Source organism: Poecilia reticulata, chromosome 4 (genome assembly GCF_904066995.2).
Source record: "Poecilia reticulata chromosome 4, P_reticulata-male-v2, whole genome shotgun sequence".
Taxonomy (NCBI): domain Eukaryota; kingdom Metazoa; phylum Chordata; class Actinopteri; order Cyprinodontiformes; family Poeciliidae; genus Poecilia; species Poecilia reticulata.
The window spans coordinates 333,634-355,843 of NC_088833.1; the positions used below are offsets into that span (position 1 = coordinate 333,634).

Below are 22,210 nucleotides of genomic sequence, written 5' to 3' on the forward strand. Positions count from 1 at the left end.
ATTCCTCTATAGTTCTGACTGCACATTTAGGCTGTTGAACCATTTTCATACGTGTAGATCTTGAAAGTATAACTTATCTTCCAAGACTGGAAAACTATTTTCTGTTTTGATGAATTTTGCTTTAAAGCTTTGGTAAAATGTAGTATTTTAAATCCATGCATCACTTACAGCATCTGCAACTGGGGATATCAGAGCTCTGAGCCAGTTTAGATGAAAATATCCTACCCTGGCTAACTTTGAGAGTCAAAGTCTGGAAAACATTTAAACTAAAAACATTTATTGTTAATCAGCTTCAACCAGCTGAGATCAGGACCTCAAGCAGGTAGAACCACCTAAAGAACAATTAATACAATTAAAAAGTCAATGAAGCTTTTAAAAATATTAAACTGTAGTAAACAGAAGATTATTTTACATTTTTGTTTTTGCCACTCGCTCTCTTCCGCCCTCATGTGGTCACACATTGTAACTACACACTAAAATCCTTCAAACTAACGTAGAAGAATATAATTATATTAATAGTTAAATGTTATGTTAATTCACATAAAGATATGTTTTACTGAAAAGGAATGTATTATGTCGAATGTGCGGGTCAATCTGACCCAGTAAGTTGTTGTGCAAGGAATTCCTGGCAAGTGTCCTTTCATTATGTCGGAGCTGAAATATTATTATATATTATTATATTATTCTGTTTGAACAGATAAGAACTAACAATTGACTAATGATCCTCTGAAGGAGCAGATTTAACTTCCACGAGGTCAAACCCAGAATTCTTGGAACTTCCAACACAGACTCAATGTAAAACAGAGCCAGAAGCAAGATTCAGAACGCCATTGGTCAGACGGTTTCCAATACACAATAGCAGACTGAAACGGTATAAATGCTCGAAGCCAGAAGCAGGAGACAAGACATTTTGGATTCTGAGACGATGAAAATGAGATGATGAAAATGTAATGTGTGATTCCGCAGATGTGCATTAAATGTCTTCCTGTTTGCCTGTGAGCCGGAGAGAATGGAGTTTTGTGTATCGTCTCTTAATTCATGAGTTTAGCACCTTTGAATTCCTCCATAAAGTGGTGACCCCGACGTGATTCCTTTATTGTATTGTCACAGTTTTGTTCAATTCTGATTTACGTTGTTCCTTCACTGAGTGATAGTGGGGAGGAATGTTGAGGTGGTAATAATATGACATGGACAATATGTTAAATGTATATGGAAGGTCCTCATGCGCAGGTCACATGTGAGTTATTAATAGGACTTTAGAATCCAATAAGGAGCATCAAGGATTTCTCCAACAAGTAATGAAGACCTTTAATTGGAACATGTTGTACTATAAGATACTGCTCAGTTTTCCTGTCTTTCAGGGCAACCAGAGTGACTGGCGGTTCAGGGACCCTCTGTGTGTTGGACTCAGAGACTCATGGACATGGGAATGTGATGGGACCCTGAACCTGGACAGTGAGAAGGCAGAGTAATAAATTCAAGGCAACATCAACCCGGAACAACAATTTGCATCTGCGACCGAGGACAGGAACTGTACTACACAACGCTGCACTGCATCGCTGCAGAGAAGTCAAGCTTACTACTACTCGGTTCAAACCAAGCCGATTGTCCTATGATGGTGTTTGAGTAGAAATCATTGTGGGTACCATGGTCATTGATTTCACTGGTGCCTGAGGGTGGTTGCCTGGAGGGCCATAGGATAATGTTTCCCCTCGGATGAAAGGATTGTCAGAGAGGGTTTTTCGATTCTATACCATTGGAACCTCTGACCATGGGAGAGCAATGCACTACAGATTAACAAGAAAATAAGTGTACTTATTTTAGGGGGGATTGTAGAATATAATTATATTAATAGCTAAAAGTGATGTTAATTCACATTAAGATATGTTTTACTGAAAAGGAATTCAGTAAGATTGAATGATGAATCGGTTTAATGATAAAATCACAACCGATTATCAGTGAACTGAAGGACAGACTCCATTGTTCAGCATCAGAGTTTAGATCTGCAGCTGCTGATAATCAGTTTGTGTTTAAAACGAGCTGCTGCTTAAACCTGTTAGCATCGTTAGCATCGTTAGCTCCGCTCAGAGTCTCTGCCGGCTGACAGAGAAACCATTACAGTGAACCCAGGAGAAGAATCTGCCTTCATTTATATCACTGGGAACCAGTTAACCTGCTAGTCTGAAGCTGGAAAATGGTTAACCTGCTAGTCTGAAGCTGGGAACCAGTTAACCTGCTGGTCTGAAGTTGGAAACCAGTTAACCTGCTAGTCTAAAGCTGGGAACCAGTTAACCTGCTAGTCTGAAGCTGGAAACCAGTTAGGCTGGGAACCAGTTAACCTGCTAGTCTGAAGCTGGAAAATGGTTAACCTGCTAGTCTGAAGCTGGGAACCAGTTAACCTGCTAGTCTGAAGCTGGGAACCAGTTAACCTGCTAGTCTGAAGCTGGGAACCAGTTAACCTGCTAGTCTGAAGCTGGAAACCAGTTAGCCTGCTGGTCTGAAGCTGTAAACCAGTTAACCTGCTAGTCTGAAGCTGTAAACCAGTTAGCCTGCTAGTCTGAAGCTGTAAACCAGTTAACCTGCTAGTCTGAAGCTGGGAACCAGTTAGCCTGCTAGTCTGAAGCTGGGAACCAGTTAACCTGCTAGTCTGAAGCTGGAAACCAGTTAGCCTGCTAGTCTGAAGCTGGGAACCAGTTAACCTGCTAGTCTGAAGCTGGGAAACAGTTAACCTGCTAGTCTGAAGCTGGTAACCAGTTACCTGCTAGTCTGAAGCTGGGAAACCAGTTAGCTCGTGTATTTTATTTAAATATTCTTGGTCTAAACAATGAAAATAAACTGCTCTCTAAATTAGAAGCTTAAAGCTCAGATCAAGTGAACAGGATGTTTCTGTTGTTACTAAATAAACCTAAATTATTTAGTCAACCTAAATAAAAAAAGTAAAAATAAAAACTTTAATATATTTTAATTTCTTTGTTGATCCAAATACAAAAAGCTGGACAGCATGAAGGATTAAAATAAAAGGTGCAGTTATTATATTTGTACAAAGAACATTATTAAAATCTTTATTAACCAAATAACACATATTAGGTTAGAAGAAATATAAAAATAACATAAACCAATCAGCACATTATCCCAGTGATTCTCTGAGGTCTGAATAAGTCAATAAAATCTCAGTAAAGAGCCTGATGTGACACATCGAGTCCTAAAGTTCTCTAGAAAACTAAAACATGAAACATGGAGTTAAAAAGTAAAACACAAAAACAATCAGAGTTTCTGTGGGACATCCAGTTCTAAACTGGTTCAACTGGTTTCTGTGATGGAAGCTGAAGTTTCTCTGCAGTTTCCAGTAAAGCATCTTTTTATCTGTGGAGCTTTGAGGAACATTTTCCTGTCAGCAGAAGAAGAAGCAGCAGAGAAAAGAGGTTTGAATGTCTTTCATGATTCAGAGCTGAACTGAAATGATTCCCATGTTTCCATCTCAGACCATTTCTGGTTCCAGGATGAAAATGAACCAGAGAGAAAAAAGATCAACTTTCCAGTTGAATCCAGTTCAGATCAAAACTCCATGAAGCCTCTAAATGGAGCCCAGTTTGAATCGGAGGATCTTTATTGATCCAAAGAGACAAACAACATCAGACACTAAATGACAGACATCTTGGAGGTCAGAGGTCATCATCAGGATCCAGTCAGAGTCTCTTTAGACTCAAACTGCTGCAGCTTCAACCTCTGAGGATCAGCAGGACACAGAGACCGTTCTCTACTTTACAGAGATCATCAGTCCTCCCACCTGCAGAGAGAAGAAGGATCAGATCAGTGAGTGTTTCCAGCCTCTCCTGCAGCAGTCAGTGACGCAGCACATCCAGTAGACGGTTTCCAGGCTGCAGTCAGACTGATCTCAGAGCTGTGACCAAGATGAACCTGATCATTTGTTTCCTGTTGAACTGAGAGAACAAGCAGATCTGAGATCAGATCTGCTGCTGCCACAGTCTGATGAATGAGGACCACTGTCTCTAGACATGCTGGACGGCTGGACGCTGGAGTCCAGCTGGACGTCCTGGAGACATGGACACAGCAACAACACTCATCTTCACACCAACACAAACACAGGAACACAGCAAGCTGCTGCTGCTCTGATTGGCTGGTTGCTGTCTCTGTGTCCAATCAGGAAGCCTGAACCATTCTCCTCCCACTGAGAAGCTGCAGCTTTACTGGGAACACTGGAGCTTTGCTCTGATGCTAACTGGGTTTAGCTCAACATGCTGACAGCAGATGGACTCACTACAAACATTTACTTACAGTAAAGTCTCTACAAAACGTTTCAGCTGCTGAACATCTGAATCCTTCAGGTTGTTTCTCCAGGTCCAGTTCTGTCAGACGGAGGCTGTTGGACTTCAGAGCTGAGGCCAGAAAATCACAGCTGATCTTTGACAACCTGCAGCTGATCAACCTGAATAAAGAATAAAAGATGAGCTGAAGCCAACAGGATGCAGGTGAACCAGTCCAACAGAACCAGTTAAAGATTATCAATAATATTAAAGCCAATAAGCTGCTGCTTCAATAAAGTCCTGCTGACTTCAGAACCAGAACCATAACCGGGTACTGGGTAATGTTGTGTTCGAGGATTTTAGTCAGTAAAATCAGTCCAGGTTCTGATCAAGTGTTGAAGCATCAATCATTGATTATTGATTTGTTCCTGTCAGATTCCAGGAGCTGGAATTCACTTTTCTAGACTGGGTTGAATGACCTTTGACCTCCTTCAGAGGAGGGGGATTTCTACACAATGGGGGTCCGAATGCTGTCCTGTTCTGACCCGAGATCAGCAGGTCCAACTCAGAGGGACTAAATTAAACTCTGGATCCAGGAACAAACTCAGAAAATATTGATTAGATCAGAAGAAATGAACTTTGATTTATGATCAATTATAGATAATTATTCACTCAAATATCAATAATTATATAATTACAAACCTCAATGTTTCCAGTCTGCAGCCTTCAGTCTGTAGAAAACCACAGAGCTCCTTCAGTCCAGAACCTTCCAGGTTGTTGTAGCTCAGGTCCAGTTCTGTCAGATGGGTCGGGTTGGACTTCAGAGCTGAGAACAGAGACGTCCAGCTGGTCTCTGACAAACTGCAGCTATAAAATCTGAATAAAGAATAAAAGATGAGCTGAAGCAACAGGATGCAGTTAAAACTGAAACATGAACAAATAATAAAATGTAGAAAATTAATTTCCCTGAATGTAAAAGAAACTTGATGAACTGATTCTAACATCTGATCCAGTCAAACTGGGTTAAAGAGTCCAAACCAGCAGAACCAGAACATTTGATCAACAAAGAAACTCAAAGTTTTCTCTGAGCAGCAGCCTGGATGAGCTGAGCTATTTCTGCTGGTTCTGATCATCAGCTGGAGACCCGACTTGGTAACCGGATCAGAACCACTCAGTTTATCCATGAATGGCTTTGGGTTCTTCTTAAAGCTGCTGAAATCAATGGAGGCCATTATTTCCTCAGGAGACGAGACCTGATGAAGCTTCATCACAGAGACGAGGCTCCAACCGACTGAAGAGGACGGTTCCTCTCTGACCCGGCCCAACAGAACCACAGCTTCAGGACAGAGGGAGGAACCTGCTGCTGCAAACCTCACTGTCATTCAGCTCATCTAGATTTGCTTTTCTACAATCAGTCACTTCTTAGATGTTTCATTAATGGTGATCTGAACTGGTCAGTGTTTGTGGCTCGACTGGAGGATCAACATTTCATTCTGGATGTAAAGATGAGAATCAGAAATAAAACCATCTGAATCTTTACCAACCAAACTGAAACATCTCCATCATTAATTCACTTCATTTGGATTATTTTACTCAGTTTGTTCATCAGTCAGAAACATTTTAAAAACTGAGAAACAAAGTTCAATAACCTCAAAGTCTGAAATGAGAAAATAATTCATTTATAAGGTTAAATGTTTTAGACATTTTAATCTGACATTTAAACATGTTGGTTTAAAATATTACAATAAAATTATTAATTAAACTAAGAACTAAAGTATCAATGAATAATTTTATTGGATAAATAGAGAAGACAAACCTCAGATTCTTCACTTTACTGACTGAACTCGCTAGGATTTCAGACAGATTTTTCATATCAGAGTCTCCAATGGCATCACCAAACAGTGTTCCCAGTTTGATCTGACTTATTTCCAGTTCAGTCAGATGTTGGTTGGACTTCAGAGCTGAAGCCACAACTTCACATTCAGCCTTTCGGATCAAACAGCCACCAAGTCTGTGATGAGAGAAGAAATAAATTCAGTTCTAATGAAATCAATCTGGATCATAAACAGGTAAAATATGATAACAGTGATGTCATCATGATGTCATCATCTGATCAACATCTGATCTTCAGTTTCCCGAGTTTGACCCGACAGAGAGTCTGTGCAGCTCCTGACTACAGTCCAGGTTCTGGTTCTGGTTCTGGTCCAGGCTTCATGTCCTCAGACCTTCAGCTCAGTCAGATGTTGAAGATCTTCTATCATCTGTGAAGGAAAGTTCAGTTTCTCTGCAGCATCAGAGCCTCAAAGGAGCTGCAGCAGCTGATGCAGAGGCTGACTGAGCTGGATGAAGGAAACTACTGGAGATGATGGAGAGGAGGAGGAGCTGCTCACAGCTCTGACTTGGACTAGACCGTTTGGCTCCTTGAGATCTTCCATCCAGCAGGAAGTGAGTTATAAATGAAGTGAGCAGAGCAGGAAGTCCAGCCTGCTGTGGACCTCTGGCCTCTCTGGGTTTGTTTAGCCCATATCTGCTGCTGCAGCATCTAGAATCCTCCTCATCATTAATAATAGTAGCATATTCTATAGAAACGTGGCTCCCAGCAGCAGATGATTAAATGCTGCCACAGAGGAAACTGGGAGCAGACCAGACACATGATGCTCCCAGTTGTGTCTCCGTCATCTGCTGGATTTGATGCTTTAACAAAGTAGAAAGTGGACAGTCGTCAACCTGCTTCAGCTAAAAGCTGCAGATTGTTCTGGTCGTCCTGCAGAGCAGCAGCAGAACCGGTCCTGCTGCTCCTTCGGTCTGGACCGTCCTCTGTTGGTCTGAGAGGAACTGGGACAAACTGCTTGGAAGAGGGACACATGTCTCTGCAGTGGTCTGTCCATCGTCTCAGAGGAACAAAGGTTTGGATGTCAGAAGAAATTGTTGCTAAACTCCTAAAGAGCTGAAGAGCAAAACCCCTGGAGGAGACGGAGCGTTTGGGTCCAGCAGCATCTTCATGGTGAAGCAGTGAAAGTTCTCCAGGAACTAAAGAGGCTGGGATGTCTAAAGAGGTGAAGCTCATGTCTCTGCAGGTCTTCATGGAGGACAGCTAACAGCTTCAACAGAGGCTGCAGATGAAGAGCTGATGAGGAAAATGGTTCCAGCTCTGGAAGCAGATTCTCAGAGCTTTGGGAGGATCTGACAGAAACCAGGACTTTTTCTGGAACCAGACAACAATCACCACATTTTGGTCTCACACTCTAAAAGTGTTTTTGGGCTGAAGTTCATCTTATGGACTTATTGACATTAATTTAACTTAATTCTTTTGCTGTTGCTATGCCAACTTACTGTTTGTGTTCATTTAACTCAAAACTTACACTAAATAGTTGAACCAACTTAATTGAATTGCTTCCAGAGGTAACAAGCAATTCAATTAAGTTTATCCAACTTAATTTATTAAGTTTAACCAATTCAATATATTCTAATCATCCAACTCAATTTGTTAATTTTATTTAACAAATGTATTAAGTATGTTTAAGATAACAGATTTAAGTCACTCTTACTCAAATCATTTATTTTCTTCTAATAAACATTTAAAATCTCTTTGTCTTAATTCTACAGAAAGTCAACTCAAACTTTTAAGTTGTTCCAAACTAAATATTTTGAAAAACTCTTTTTACAGTGTCCTCTAAATATGCTCTAATTTAAAAGTTACAAATCTTTTCCTTAAAGGACCTTTTTACTTTGACTTTACTTGAAATAATTAAGTTCAATATTTGTATCCCACGTCTGACCATGACTCCAGCTACCAGGACAGATTCCCCAGTAAGCGACTGTGTCTCTGTGGGTAGAGCAGTCGTCTTGTGATCGGAAGGTTGTAGGTTCAATTCCAGCTTCCTCCTGCCACACATCGATATGGATATTGGTGTGTGAATGTGACTCTAATGTGAAGAGCTTTGAGTGGTCAAAGTGACTGGAAAGGTGCTGTGTAAGTTCAATGATTTGAGTAAGACTGACTTAAATCTGTTAATACATTTGTTTAAATTGAGTTGGATGATTAGAATATATTGAATTGGTTAAACTTAATTAAGTTGGATAAATGTGAAGTCAAATCAGGAAAGAAAAAAAAAGGAACAAAAAAGTGACGCGCTTCCACACGGACCTAAAAGAGGGACGGACAAGGAAAAAAAAGAAAAGACGGAAGAGAAAGCATAGACATCAATACTAGACGCCTCATGGAGCGCTGAGTCGTACGTAAAAGCGTCCGCCATCTTGAATGTGGCAACAGGGGATCGGAGCTCCTTAAGTCCTTTGCTGTGTGTTTCAACCGTTTTACAAAACAAACTGGATTCATTAGGATTACCTTCCCCAGGTAAGGAAGAAAGATCAGAATTACTTTACAGCCAGAAATTTGCTTCTAAACAACCGGAAAATATTTCCTATGTAGCTAAATTGGCCAGCAAAATAACCGCTGATTGTTAGCATAGCAGCTAATATAACCGCTGATTGTTAGCGTACCAGCTAATATAACTACTGATTGTTAGCGTACCAGCTAATATAACTACTGATTGTTAACGTAGCAGCTAATATAACTGCTGATTGTTAGCATAGCAACAATATAACCGCTGATTGTTAGCGTAGCAGCTAATATAACCGCTGATTGTTAACATAGCAGCTAATATAACCGCTGATTGTTAGCGTAGCAGCTAATATATTCACTGATTGTTAACATAGCAGCTAATATAACCGCTGATTGTTAGCGTAGCAGCTAATATAACGCTGATTGTTAGCGTAGCAGCTAATATAACCGCTGATTGTTAGCGTAGCAGCTAATATAACGCTGATTGTTAACATAGCAGCTAATATAACCGCTGATTGTTAGCGTAGCAGCTAATATAACCGCTGATTGTTAGCATAGCAGCTAATATAACCGCTGATTGTTAGCGTAGCAGCTAATATAACCGCTGGTTGTTAGCGTAGCAGCTAATATAACCGCTGGTTGTTAGCGTAGCAGCTAATATAACTGCTGATTGTTAGCATAGCAGGTAATATAACCGCTGATTGTTAGCGTAGCAGCTAATATAAACGCTGATTGTTAGCATAGCAGCTAGTGTTTCATACTGTTTTGTAATGAGAGCTGATGAGAAACGGCTGTTAGAGGAGAAGTTAGTTAAAAACCAGAGGATTTAGTGAGTAAAGATCAGTCAGGATCAGAGCTGGAGCTGCTGGTCTTCAGTCTGTTTCCAGCTCAGCTTCACCATGTCGGTATTTAGCTATAAAGATGCTACGAGTCAGAGCCCAACATGCTAAAAATGGCTTTTTATGAATGTGAAGGAACATTATGTATTTTCTATTTCACTTTGGGATAATTTCTCTTTATTCTTGGCTTTAGCCTGTGAACCAGGACGTCTCAGAAGTCATTGAGTTCTCCCAGTGTGACCAGCAGACTGAAGCCTGTGACCAGTGTTCCCAGTATAATAAATACATGTTTTATTCTTTCACTTTGTGTATTTTTAAATACCTCAATCTGAAGCATTAGTGTAATAATGTAGCTTTTGTAATGAAATATAATTTACTCTGTTAGAATTATTTTCACTCTTTGCTGTCAATAGTAGAGCTGACAAACTGTAATATATATATACTGCTTAAAAAATAAAGGGAACACTCAAATAACACATCCTAGATCTGAATGAATGAAATATTCTCATTGAATACTTTGTTCTGTACAAAGTTGAATGTGCTGACAGCAGGTGAAATTGATGGTCAATCAGTGTTGCTTCCTAAGTGGACAGTTTGATTTCACAGAAGTTTGATTTACTTGGAGTTATATTGTGCTGTTTAAGTGTTCCCTTTATTTTTTGAGCAGTGTATATTCTCTGGAAAAAAAGTAAGAAAAATATGTAGTTTAATTTTTGACAATTATTGATTTATAAATCAAGTCATTTCTCAATAACATATAAAAATACAGGAAAATTATTTGTTTGTCTTGAAATGTTAAATGTATGGAATTATGTAAATATATTATTTAATAAAACACTGTAAAAGTGTGTCTGTTCATCAATTTCAATATAAAATGATCAGAATCATTTCTATCAAATAAAACATTGTGCTCTTTATTCAGAAATGCCTCAAAACAATTAAATAATCACAGTCCATTCACTTTTATCAGCTACTGGCAGAGATGCCACATTCAATATGGCGGACGCTGTTACGTATCGCAGCAACGGGCCGGCCCGCTCCATGACCTTTGACCCGCTCCATGAGGCGTCTACGTATTAATGTCTATGAGAGAAAGCCGCCAAACAAAGAGGGCAGGAGTTTGCGGACTTGTTGAATCACAGATCCAAGTCAACCTGTGTAAAACTGGATGATCTTGTAGATGAGCAGAGAGGCAGCCGGTAAGACATGAGCTGTATTGTTATGAGATCGGACCGCAAAGTTGTCTACATTCCTCCAGCCAGGCTTCCAGTTTGGCCGATCGGATCATTAACACCTAATAGTGACGCTTGCCGTTCATTGATTGATGGACTTTTATGATTGAATTGTTTATTGTATTGATGAAATGGATTTGGGTACCGAGTTTAATTGTTAATTCATTTATCATCTACTTGAAAGAATAATTTAAAGCTAAATTTATAATAAATATTATTATTAATGTTGAGAGCGGCTGCACAGTGCGCAGTGGAAGAGCTGTTGCCTTGCAGCAGAATGTTCTGGGTTCGATCCCGCCCGTCTTTCTGCATGGAGTTTGCATGTTCTCCCTGTGCATGGTGGTTTTCTCCGGTACTCCGGTTTCCTCCACAGTCCAAAACATGACTGTTAGGTTAATTGGCCTTTCCAATTGCCCTAGGTGTGAGTGTGTGTGCATGGTGTGTGTCCTGTGTGTCTCTGTGTTGCCCTGCGACAGACTGGCGACTGTCCAGGGTGACCCCACCTCTCACCAGAACGTTAGCTGAGATGGCACCAGCACCTCCTGACCCACTGAGGACAAGGGTGAAAGAAAATGGATGGATGTGAGAAGCTGATGTTGTATGTATGAAATGTAAAATAATATTAACTTGAAATGCACTTTAAAGTTAACATATGTTTAGTTACTTGTGTATTTAATTTTGATTACTTTATATGTTTAATTTGTGATGGGTTGCTTGGTATTATCTAATTTGCCATTTCCTTTGCAATTGAGTGAAATTAATTTATACAGATTAGTAATTATTATTTTTGGGTTTGTTAAAAGGTTTTTACCTGCACTTTCTGGATCAACGGTGAACATGTCCATACACTGTAAAATAAATGGAAGTAAAAGCAAGGAAAACTGTTTGGTCCTTCGAGTAAATCCCTGTCATTAAGAGTCTCCATGGGATCATCCATCCCTTTTCAAGTGGGGAATTTGCACAGTTTAAAAATAACTTGACAATAAACTTAATTGAATTGCTTGTTACCCATAGAAGCAATTCAATTAAGTTGGTTCAACTTTTTCTTTTTAGGGTGCAGTTACAAACTCAGAGGAAACTAGTGGGAGGAGGAAGAGGTGAGGATGATGACGGGATGAAGAAGATCAACACTGTTCACAAAGTTTATAATTAATGCAATGGTTTATTTTAATGGTCCAAATTTCCATCAAACCTAAACAATTATTTTATAAAAACAGTCAAAGATCCTAAAAGGTGAATTATGGAGCAGCAGCTCAATGAGTGAAGAGGAGTTTAAAGTTTAAAATGTCTCTCTGGCTGATTGGATCTTAGAGAAAATAGACATTTTCTAGAGTTCAGGGTTTTCTATTAATTTCAACCGGAAAACTGATAAAAAGTTAAATATTTTAAATGATCCAAACGTCTAAAACCAGAACTGCAGCTGTCCTGGATGAACTGAATGTTAAGATGTTTGGCTGAAATATCCAGAGGATGAAGGAAGAAGAAGAAACAGGAGGACAATAGTGCTGAATCAGCATTCACACAATGAAAACATCTGGACTCACCGAGCCTTTCTGCAGTTCTTCACAGCTGGAACCAGTCTCCGTCGTCCATACTCTGATGTGTTGTACTTCTCAGGTCCAACTCATCCAGAACCTCTGACATCTGCAGCATGAAGGCCAGAGCTGAACAGTCAGTCACTGAGAGCTGCTTCCCTGAATCCAGCAGCCGTTGGATCTCCTGATAAAATGAGACGTCGTTCATCTCCACCAGACAGTAGAAGATGTTGATGCTTCGTCAGCAGAGATTCATCAGTGTTCATCTCCTTCAGGTTGGTGATGATTCTCTGGATGGTTTCTGGACGGTTCTCTGTCTGACCCAGCAGATCCTCTAAGAGTCTCTGGTTGGACTCCACGTGAGACCATGAAGGAAGCGGACAAACAGGTCCAGGTGGCCATTTTTACTGCTGAGGATTTCCCATGACTTTCTCATGAACTCATCTAGAGATGTTTTATTGTATTCTTCTCCCAGGAATGTCTTGATCACCTCTGACCTCCTGCTGGTGAAGCAGTGGAGCATGTAGACGGCAGCCAGAAACTCCTGGATGCTCAGATGAACAAAGGAGTAGACGGAGATGTTGTGCGTTCCTTCTCCTTTTTAAACATCTCAGTGAAAACTCCTGAGAACAACGCAGCATCTTTGATGTCGAGCCGCACTTATCAAGATCTTTGTCATAGAAGACAGGTTTCCCTCCAGCAGCTGATCTAAGCCAGACTACCTAAAGAATCAATCAGCTTCTTGTTCTCTGGACTCCAGATATATTTTGTCTTTTGTCGTCCATGAATTTTTTCTCCTTGATTGTGAACTGAAGCAGCAGGAACTTGATGTACATCTCAGTCAGGGTCTTGGGCAGCTCTCCTCCCTCTCTGGTCTCCATCACATCCTCCAGAACTTTAGCAGTGATCCAGCAGAAAACTGGGATGTGACACATGATGTGGAGACTTTTTGATTTCTGGATGTGGGAGATGATCCTGCTGACCTTCTCTTTATCTCTGAATCTCTTCCTGAAGTACTCCTCCTTCTGGGGTCAGTGAACCCTCTGACCTCTGTTACCATGCCGACCACTCAGCAGGGATCTGATTGGCTGCTGCAGGTCGTGTGTTATCCAGAGGAGAGCAGAGGGAAGCAGATTCCCCCTGATGAGGTTTGTCAGCAGAACATCCAGTGAGCTGGACTCTGTAGCATCAGTCAGGATCAGATTATTATCAAAGTCCAGTGGAAGTTGCTCTCATCCAGACCATCAAAGATGAACAGACCTGGAACTTTTTAAAGCTGCGGATTCCTGCATCTTTAATATCTTCAAAGAAGTGATGAATCAGTTCCACTAAACTAAACTGTTTCTCTTTCAGCACATTCAGCTCTCTGAAAGTGAATGGAAATATAAACTGGATGTTCTGGTTGGTTCTGCCTTCAGCCCAGTCCAGAGTGAATTTCTGTGTTAACAGTGTTTTCCCAATGCCAGCCACTCCCATGGTCATCACTGTTCTGATTGGTTCATCACTTCCAGGTGGGGCTTTAAAGATGTCTTCTCTTCTGATTGTTTCTTGTTTCCTGGATGCTGTTTCAATCAGTCTGACCTCATGTTCCTGGTTGACCTCTTTAGTTAACCCCTCTGTGATGTGGAGCTCTGTGTAGATCTGGTTCAGAACCGTTTTATTTCCAGGTTCAGCGATGCCTTCAGAAAGACTCTGGAACTTCTTCTTCAGATGGTCTTTAAGCTCCTTTTGACACCAAACATCAAAATCTGAAGAAAAAAAACAATAAAAACCATTTCTGATATTCTAAGAAGGGTTTGTGTATGAACTTCTATGATGGAAAAATAATTACAGAAAGCGAATTATTTTTGGGGCTGCACAGTGGCGCAGCTGTAGAGCTATTGCTTGCAGCAAGAAGGTTCTGGGTTTGATTCCCGGCCCCAGTCTTTCTGCATGGAGTTTGCATGTTCTCCCTGTGCATGGTGGGTTTTCTCCAGGTACTCTGGTTTCCTCCCACAGTCCAAAAACATTACTGTCAGGTTAATTGGTCTCTCTAAATTGTCCCTAAGTGTGAGTGTGTGTGCGTGCATGGTTGATTGTCCTGCGTCTCTCTGTGTTGCCCTGCGACAGACTAGCGACCTGTCCAGGTGACCTGTCCAGGTGACCCCGCCTCTCGCCCAGAAGTTAACTGGAGAGGCACCAGCACCTCTGACCCACTAAGGGACAAGGGTGTTAGAAAATGGATGGATAATTATTTTCTACCAAGGTGTCTAAACCTGAAAGTAATTCCAATTTCAGTCATTGAGGAAATAGAAAATTATAATTCGATTTTCTGAATAAAACTCCCACTGAGGCGACGGATAAAAGAAAACAGCAAATAAATAAACCAGGTTCTTTCTGCACAGACTTAATTCAATCAGTTTTGATCATTAAAACTGATTGTTTTTCTCTGGTTGAAGGTTTCAGTTAATCAGACATGTTTCCCACAGAGCGACCTCTGACCTTCAGAGTTTTGTCAAAGTGTTTAATTTGAAATATTTTTTTTAGCAGTGTGTGGTGGAAAATGACTACAAGTTAACATCTGCTGATCATGTTATATGAAATGCTTGTGAATTCTCACCACAGTGAAGTTATTTGGGTTCCATGAACCAGGTTGGGACTCGTTTCCCACAGCTGCATGAGAACCAGACTGTCTCAGCCATTGTTTTGGACTCTTTATCCTGGTATAAACTCATGTGTGTCTCTGGCAGAGCTTTTCATCCAGACCTGCTTCATCACTGATTGTCCTACAAGCTCTGAGTTCTGCACAATTCACAAATAGACCTGATTGAGTGATTTCACCTGAACAGTGCTTGGTCATCATATTTCCCACAACAGTGTCTGCAAGCTGGAAACAAAGAGCCAAACTGGCCACTTTATTAGGTACACCTGTATAGTTGTTAATGGTTGGAGGTTTTAGAAAGGCAGCAGGAGCTGAGATGAAATCTGGTTACAGCCTTAAAGGCATTCACCATTAGATGCAATAATAGATTGAGAAACATTTATTTAAATGTAAAAAAATAAAAAAAGAAAAAATGTTGTTGACTGTTCAGTTTTGATAAAAACTAAATATTCATCATCTTCCATTTCTTTTATTTTACTTTAGCTCCAGTTGATGGATTTAGGCCAGCTAATATATACACTGGTCAAAAAAATAAAGGAACACTTAAACAACACAATATATCTCCAAGTAAATCAAACTCTGTGAAATCAAACTGTCCACTTAGGAAGCAACACTGATTGACCGACGAGGGTCACTTAGGAAGCACACTGATTGACCGACAAGGTCCCGTTGATTTACTTGGAGTTTTAACTAACAACATACGCTTTTGTCTGATGTGTAAACAATGTGTCAGCATACATTTGCAGATTGACTTCAGGACAAATTCAGGAAGACTATTAACATACAAACTAAAAAGGACCGACTAAGATGGTTCCCTGTGGAATCCTGTTGCAATTTGCAGAAGACAGATTTACTGTTATAATGACAACACATTGTTCACAATCTTCCAAATATGATTTAAACCAAGACAATGACCGTTCTGAGAAATTAAATGATGAAAGCCTTGAGATCAGTAAATTGTGATTCACCGTATCAAAGGCCTTTTTCAAAACAAGAAAAACTGCACCAGTAATTTGTCCCTTGTCAAGTGATTGTTTAACCTTTTCAAGCAGCAGACTTACAGCGTCTCTGTGGAATGTTGACGTCTGAAACCAAACTGAAGTGGATGCAGAAGATTGTTACTATCTAAATAAAGTAGTAGCTGTTCCAGAATAATTTTCTCCAGCACTTTTGACATGACCGAACCAGACTTATTGGCCTGTAGTTGCTGATTTCATGTCGACTTCCTGATTTAAAAATCGGTTTCACCAAAGCTTTTTCCATGCATCGGGAAATTGCCCTGTTCTGATGGAAATGTTGATTATATGACTTAAAGGCTCTGCTAAAATGTTACTGTATTTTTGTAAAAACATAGCGTCTAAATTATACATATGCTTTGCGTGAGAATTATTTAAACTGTTAATGGCTTTTTGAACATCCGAGTAATGAATTTCCTTAATCTCAAAGAGATCAGAACAGTTTTTGGTTGGTTTTGTACCGTGTGTTTCCATCGGAGCTGACAGAAACTTTGATGCCAAGTCTTTAACTGAAGAGAGGAAATAATCATTAAACATTGTCGCTAGCTTAGCAGGATCAGTTATGGTTTTTCCTGCTATTGCAAGTTCATATTTATGTTTAGTGTTTGCATTGGGATTCAGTAAACTGTTTAGTAGTTTCCACATCGTCTTACCATTCCCTCCAGTTTCTAAGACATTTGTGTAATATTTAGCTTTAGATTTGTACATTTCTTTAACACTCTGTTCCTCAAACTGTTAAAAAGCAGCCAATCTGTGGTCCTTTTATTTTTAAGAAAATATTTTAAAGCATAGTCTCTCTTTTTCATTAACAGCCGAATGTCATCCGATACCCAAGGTATATGCATTTGTTGAGCTGGAAAACTATTAAACTGACAAAAGCAGTGATGGTCCAGCAACACCGATGTGTTAAGGCTGTAGATGGACGGTAGACAGTCGGAGAGATCATGTCATGCAGATCAGCAGTTTATCATTTACTCCATGTTGGCGCTGCTGCATCACAGTGTGAATTTGGTAGCTGTCTGTGTGTTTCTGCAGGTTCTTCATCTGTAGCTGAATGTTACATTTTTATGTACTGGGTACAGGAATCAAAACTAAAATGGGTTTTTATCTTGTGCATTGCTGCCATGTTTGTTTTTTTACAATATTTTACAGTAAATATAAAGTTCCCAAAGTTTATATTTCATGAGCAGCAACCAGTCACCACAGGTGATGTTTAAATAAAAGCTGCTGAATCCAGAACGTCATTGAGCTCATGTGACTGTTTGATTAAGATTTTCTGTATTTGTTGGTTTCTCTTGTTTGGTTTCAGTTGAATTCATTTTCACATGTCATCATGTTTTAATTGTTGTAGAAATCCTCTTACCCTGCAGACGGTCAGCCAGCTCCTCCTGCTTCATCTTCCTCAGGAAGTTCAGGGTGATCTTCATCACCGCCTCTCTGCTGCTCCTCTGCTCTTCATCCTCACCCCTCATCACCTCCTCATCCTCACTCTGACCCTCTGAGCATTCTGGCTCATCTGGACTCAGAAGCTTTTGGATCTTCTTCAGCTCGTTCTTCACGAATGTGACAATGTTTTCCTCCAGCAGCTGGAACAGAATGAGAAGATATCAGACTAGATCTGGACATCAGGTCCATGTTGGACAGACTGACAGTCCTCTGGTCTACAGACTGAACAGAACCAAAGTACAGACCATAAATATGGAGTCCAGCTGTGTTTGGTGCTGCTGGGCAGACGGATCAGTGGGAACCTCTGGGCTCTGCAGATCCTCTCTGTGGAGGAACCGGGACAAATGAACCAGAATCTGTCTGTCCACACAGAGACAAACTGAGATGATGCTTCTCTGCAGATTGGAGGCAGAATTAGCTCTGCATGGTTCTTTAGTTTTCTAAAGCTTAAAAACGGCAGCACAGGTTCCATCGGTGTCTAACTGAGACATTTTAGGATCTGTTTTCTGATGACTGGGACTGAAACGCTGAAAGAAGGACAGCAGCAAAAGTCTGTTTGGTTTAGGTTTAAATATCCAGAACAGAATAAAACATGATCCACCTTCTTTATGCAGAAACAATTAAATTAGCTCTGATTTTAGAATTCAGACCAAAATTATTCATACCCTGGCAGATTTAATTTTTAATAAAATTAGTCAATTTAAAAGGAAAAAAAATTATGTAATTCATACTTTTCTCCATAATCAGAATTACAGGAATCAACTGTTTTAACCTTGGAGCTCCACTAATGTTTATCTCCTCCACAGATTCTCAACATTGTATCAGCATTTCTTTAGATAAATCCCTAAAATGCTCCAACAGGAGGTTTCCACAGAGCTGGAATCTAAGATGGCAGCAGGTGGTGCAGCTCTCAGATCATTACATGTTTTCTCCCTGTTAATAAACTTTCACATCTTGTTCTGCAGCTGCAGAGTTTTCTAGGTTCCTCATGTCTCCCAAACGTTGCTAAAGACCCAGAAAGTCCCTAAAAACATTCAATCATGATACTTTTTAAAATACAAAACAGAAAATCAAATGTGACCAGAACTGGTATATTTTATGATCATGTCAGTTGAACATTGAACAGAACCTTTGGACCCGGCTCTTTGCTGCTGGAGGCTGGTCTGATTTAAATAGCAATAATCCTAGATCTGTTGCTCTTCCATGACACACAGCTGGGCTCAGCTGCACGACTCCTGCAAATTAATGAAAAGGTCATATTAGAAATGGATTGGTGATAAAAAGCCTCCCTGGTTGTTAGCAGCACGACTGGATTGTTTTCCAATAATCACATTAATATATTTGTATAAAACCGTCAAATTTCAGAGGAGAAATATTTCTTCAGGTGATAAAAGGCCGAATTTGTAAAGGTAATATTTGTTGGGCTCACATGAACTCATTTAAAAAAATAACAAACTTAGACCCAGCTCACCTCTTTGAGTTGTTACTGCTGAAGGAAACACAGCTGGGTCCGGGTCCAGGTTCTGGTTCTGGTTCTGATGGCTTCCTGTGAATGGAGACAGTTTGGTGATTCCACTGCTGAACTTTGACCTTTCCTGCACAGGTAAAGGTCATGACCTCACCTGTGGTCCAGGTGTTCCCCACTAAGAGACATTTTAGAGGGAAGGACTGTGTCCTCTCCGTCCTCACACTGATCCTGCTGCCACTAGGTGGCGCTCCTCCACTCACCTGAAAACACAAATAAGTTTGAAACTTTAATTATTTTATATTCATGTTTCATTGAATTTATATTTATTTTCTAAATAAAGTTAGAATCAAATGTTGAAATGATTAATGATTTGTTGAATCAATGAATAGAGTGGAAAATAATTGATCATTTTGTGTTTTGAGGAATCTTGATGAATCTGAGACTTTGAGAGAAAATGGCAGGAGACACTCGTCCACATGACCTGTTAGTAAAACAGCTGGAGAATAAAAACATGAAGCTCATTGATTCAGAACTAAAATAAAATCAAGTAAGAGTAGAAATACGTCATAGTAAAATTACTCAAGTAAAAGTAAAAGCAAAGCGTAGAAAGTATTTCTGAAAATACATTTTTCAAAGAAGTTACTCAAGCAAATAAAAACTAACTCTGACTGAAGTGGAGTTTTGAATAAGTGACATTTCTCCAGTGGTGGAGACAGTACTCAAAAAATGTACTTAAGTAAAAGTACAAATACACAGACAAAAATGTAACAAGTAAAAGTAAAAGTACCACATTAACATTTTACATAAGGAAAAGTAAAAAAGTACTGGCTTTTAAAAATACTTAAGTATTAAGTAAAAGTACTTGCTGAATGGATTACCTAATCGCTAATATCATTAAGTGAACCGATCATATTTAATTTTAATACATTAGAAATGTGCCATTTTAATGAACAGCCACAGATAAAGCATGTTTTTATTGTGTTTACTCTGTAACACAGTTTAGACTTAGATATGTGATTCTATGCATCATAATTTCAAGATGAAAACATCTTGTCTCCTGTCCTAACATAACATGAACTTCACCTTTTTTTTTTTTTTTTACCACTAGTGGCTTTTATTTAAAAGAAATCCAACTGGCAGGGAAGGACATGGAACCAAGGAGCCACGTAGCAGAGTTGTAGTCTAGACCACCGAACCTGAGACCAAATCAAGACCAAATCAGTGCCTGCCGCTACATGACACAATAAAATTAAGTGCACCTATCAAAATTGCTTCTCTAATTGATCTGAAAGATCCACATTCCCATAAAACACCTAGATATTAAATACTTAGAGCTGAAATAAATGTAACCATTATCAATTCAAACTCTTCATTCTGTTTTGCTTTCATCTCTGTGCTACAATCTGCAGAGGTCTCCTGCTATCACTAAAAAAAATAACGCCTTGGGCAGTTGCCCAATTTGCCCATGTCAGAAACCACAACTGTCTGCACCATTAAACATAGCAATTAACGGTAAACAACTGTAAACAATAAAGACTGTCCAAGATGCAATAAGCAAGAAGTAACCAAACAGAAGGAGGTGACTGTTCTCATCCTCCCTCCTGCTGCAACGTCTGCCACCATGACAGGAGACGAAAACAAAGAGCAATGAGCATGCTCTGTGTTCTTACGTTGTTGTTTTATTTATTCACCAATTAAATATATATTTATTTAATATGTTATATATATATTTTTTAATAAAATAAAATACTAGCTACTGCAGTGTACACACAGTGCTACAAGAACACAGACCGGTTCTCAGTGAGGCTTCAGTCCTATAGGACTTAGTAAAGATCCGTTCAGAAGGATCGGATCGCTCCTGGTCACAGCATTTTGCTGTGACCAAAATGCTGTGACCATTGCACTTTGGTCACAGCATTGTCCCATATATGTGACACCTCAGTCAACACCTCCACACAATAATTCAGCTCATGAGTGACAACTTGTTTTCATCGCAGATGCATCATGTGTCTCTGTACAGCTAGCTCAGCTAGCATCACGTCCACAGATCTTACCTTTCTTTAAGCTTTCTTTCCACGTGACGCTAAAAGTTGGACAAAGTCCCCACCGTGATTTTTCATGTCGCCATATCAATTTATGCAGCGCTATTATATTACTGACATTAGACAGACATCTTCTCCCGCTCAGAGGAAACCACTGCGCATGTCTGGAGCTCCGCAGCGAGTAAAGGTGGAGCCGATGGGTGACAACAGACACTAAGTCACGTTATTGCTTGGATTTTACGGCGCCATCTTAAATCCCTGAACTTCACATTTTAACGGACAAAAAGAGCAACGAGACTTGGATGTAACGAGTAACGCGACAGTTTAGTAGAAACGTAGTGAAGTAGAAAGTACAGATACTTACTGTAAAATGTAGTGGAGTAAAAGTAGAAAGTATACATTATTAAATCTACTTAAGTACAGATACACAAAAATATACCTAAGTATTTCTCTATGAAATGTTAAAATTGTCATCAAGGATTAATGTCACATTCTTTTACCTCAGCAGTATTTAGTATTTCATATAAATATCTATGGATCCTATGAACGTCTTGCAGCTCCAGGCCGCCCGTGTTTTCTGCTGCGGGCAGATTTTCATCGGTTCCTTCCAGTTTCGGCTGGGAATCTGTTACTGGGAACTATGGAGCGGAAGTTTCTGCTGATTCTGAACGCAACGACCCTTAAAACGATCTAAACCATCACAACGAAAGAAATGTTAAGTTTCTTACCCACAGATTGCGGCAAATCCAAACTGCGTCAAAATGAGGAAAGTGAAAATAAAACTCAGAGACGTTCAGGGACCAAAGAAAAAGTCAGAAGAAGTCAGACTCAATCTAAAATAGACGGGAAATACGGTATATTTAAAGAAATGATCCTATTTAACTGATTATATTTTCTCCCTCTAAATCAGAGGTTCCCAAACTGTGGGGCGCGCCCCCTAAGGGGGCGCCGTGCCATTGCAGGGGGGCGCGGGAAGCCATCTGGATGAAAAAAAAAACATGAACTCTGTATGCGCTGGGTTTTTACCTTACAATGGCCAACTCTCTGTTATTCCTCTGTCAATTTGATACAGTAGGGCTTCCACACTTCCCATATCTGTGTCCTCTGTCACTTTTATCAGCAGTTAATACTGTTTAATCCGGTGTTAACTTGTGGTAACCTGTTTTTCCGAGCCGCCATTAAACGCAACATGAGCGCTACGACGCTCGCGCTGGGTTTCCACCTGTGCGGCAGTGAAGGAGACCTGCTGCTGCTGGGCGGAGCTGCACAGGTGTTAGAATCATGGCAGCAAACCAGCAAAACGCAAAGAACTTTTCACAGTTTTTCCCCAAACTAACAGACTGAGTTGAGTGAAGCTGCTGGATGCTGGTAAAGTTAGTTA

The 22,210-nt window shown here is 39.9% G+C and overlaps 1 protein-coding gene and 1 long non-coding RNA gene across 2 annotated transcripts; both read right to left on the bottom strand.

Annotated features, from left to right (window-relative positions):
- Positions 1-4,354: 4,354 nt before the first annotated feature.
- Positions 4,355-6,692, bottom strand: LOC145551290 (uncharacterized). The gene is made up of 3 exons (XR_014087098.1): positions 6,082-6,692; positions 4,968-5,141; positions 4,355-4,447 (listed from the first exon to the last, which is right to left on the bottom strand). It is a non-coding gene; the product is annotated as an uncharacterized LOC145551290 (long non-coding RNA).
- Positions 6,693-13,326: 6,634 nt separating this feature from the next.
- On the bottom strand, positions 13,327-21,779 carry LOC145551357 (uncharacterized). The gene is made up of 6 exons (XM_081605865.1): positions 21,558-21,779; positions 18,942-19,047; positions 18,791-18,865; positions 17,565-17,643; positions 17,237-17,459; positions 13,327-13,964 (listed from the first exon to the last, which is right to left on the bottom strand). The coding sequence occupies exons 2-6, from the start codon at positions 18,971-18,973 to the stop codon at positions 13,426-13,428; spliced, it is 948 nt and encodes a 315-aa protein (XP_081461991.1). The 5' UTR covers positions 18,974-19,047; positions 21,558-21,779; the 3' UTR covers positions 13,327-13,425.
- Between the last annotated feature and the right edge of the window lie 431 nt (positions 21,780-22,210).

Coding starts and splice junctions, on each gene's coding strand:
- LOC145551357 (XM_081605865.1), bottom strand. CDS start 18,973: ATGTCTCTTAGTGGGGAACACCTGGACCACAG. Junction 17,644..18,790: donor AGCAGTAACAACTCAAAGAG/GTGAGCTGGGTC, acceptor GTTCCTCCACAG/AGAGGATCTGCAGAGCCCAG. Junction 13,965..17,236: donor GCTGGCTGACCGTCTGCAGG/GTAAGAGGATTT, acceptor TTTTTTCTTCAG/ATTTTGATGTTTGGTGTCAA.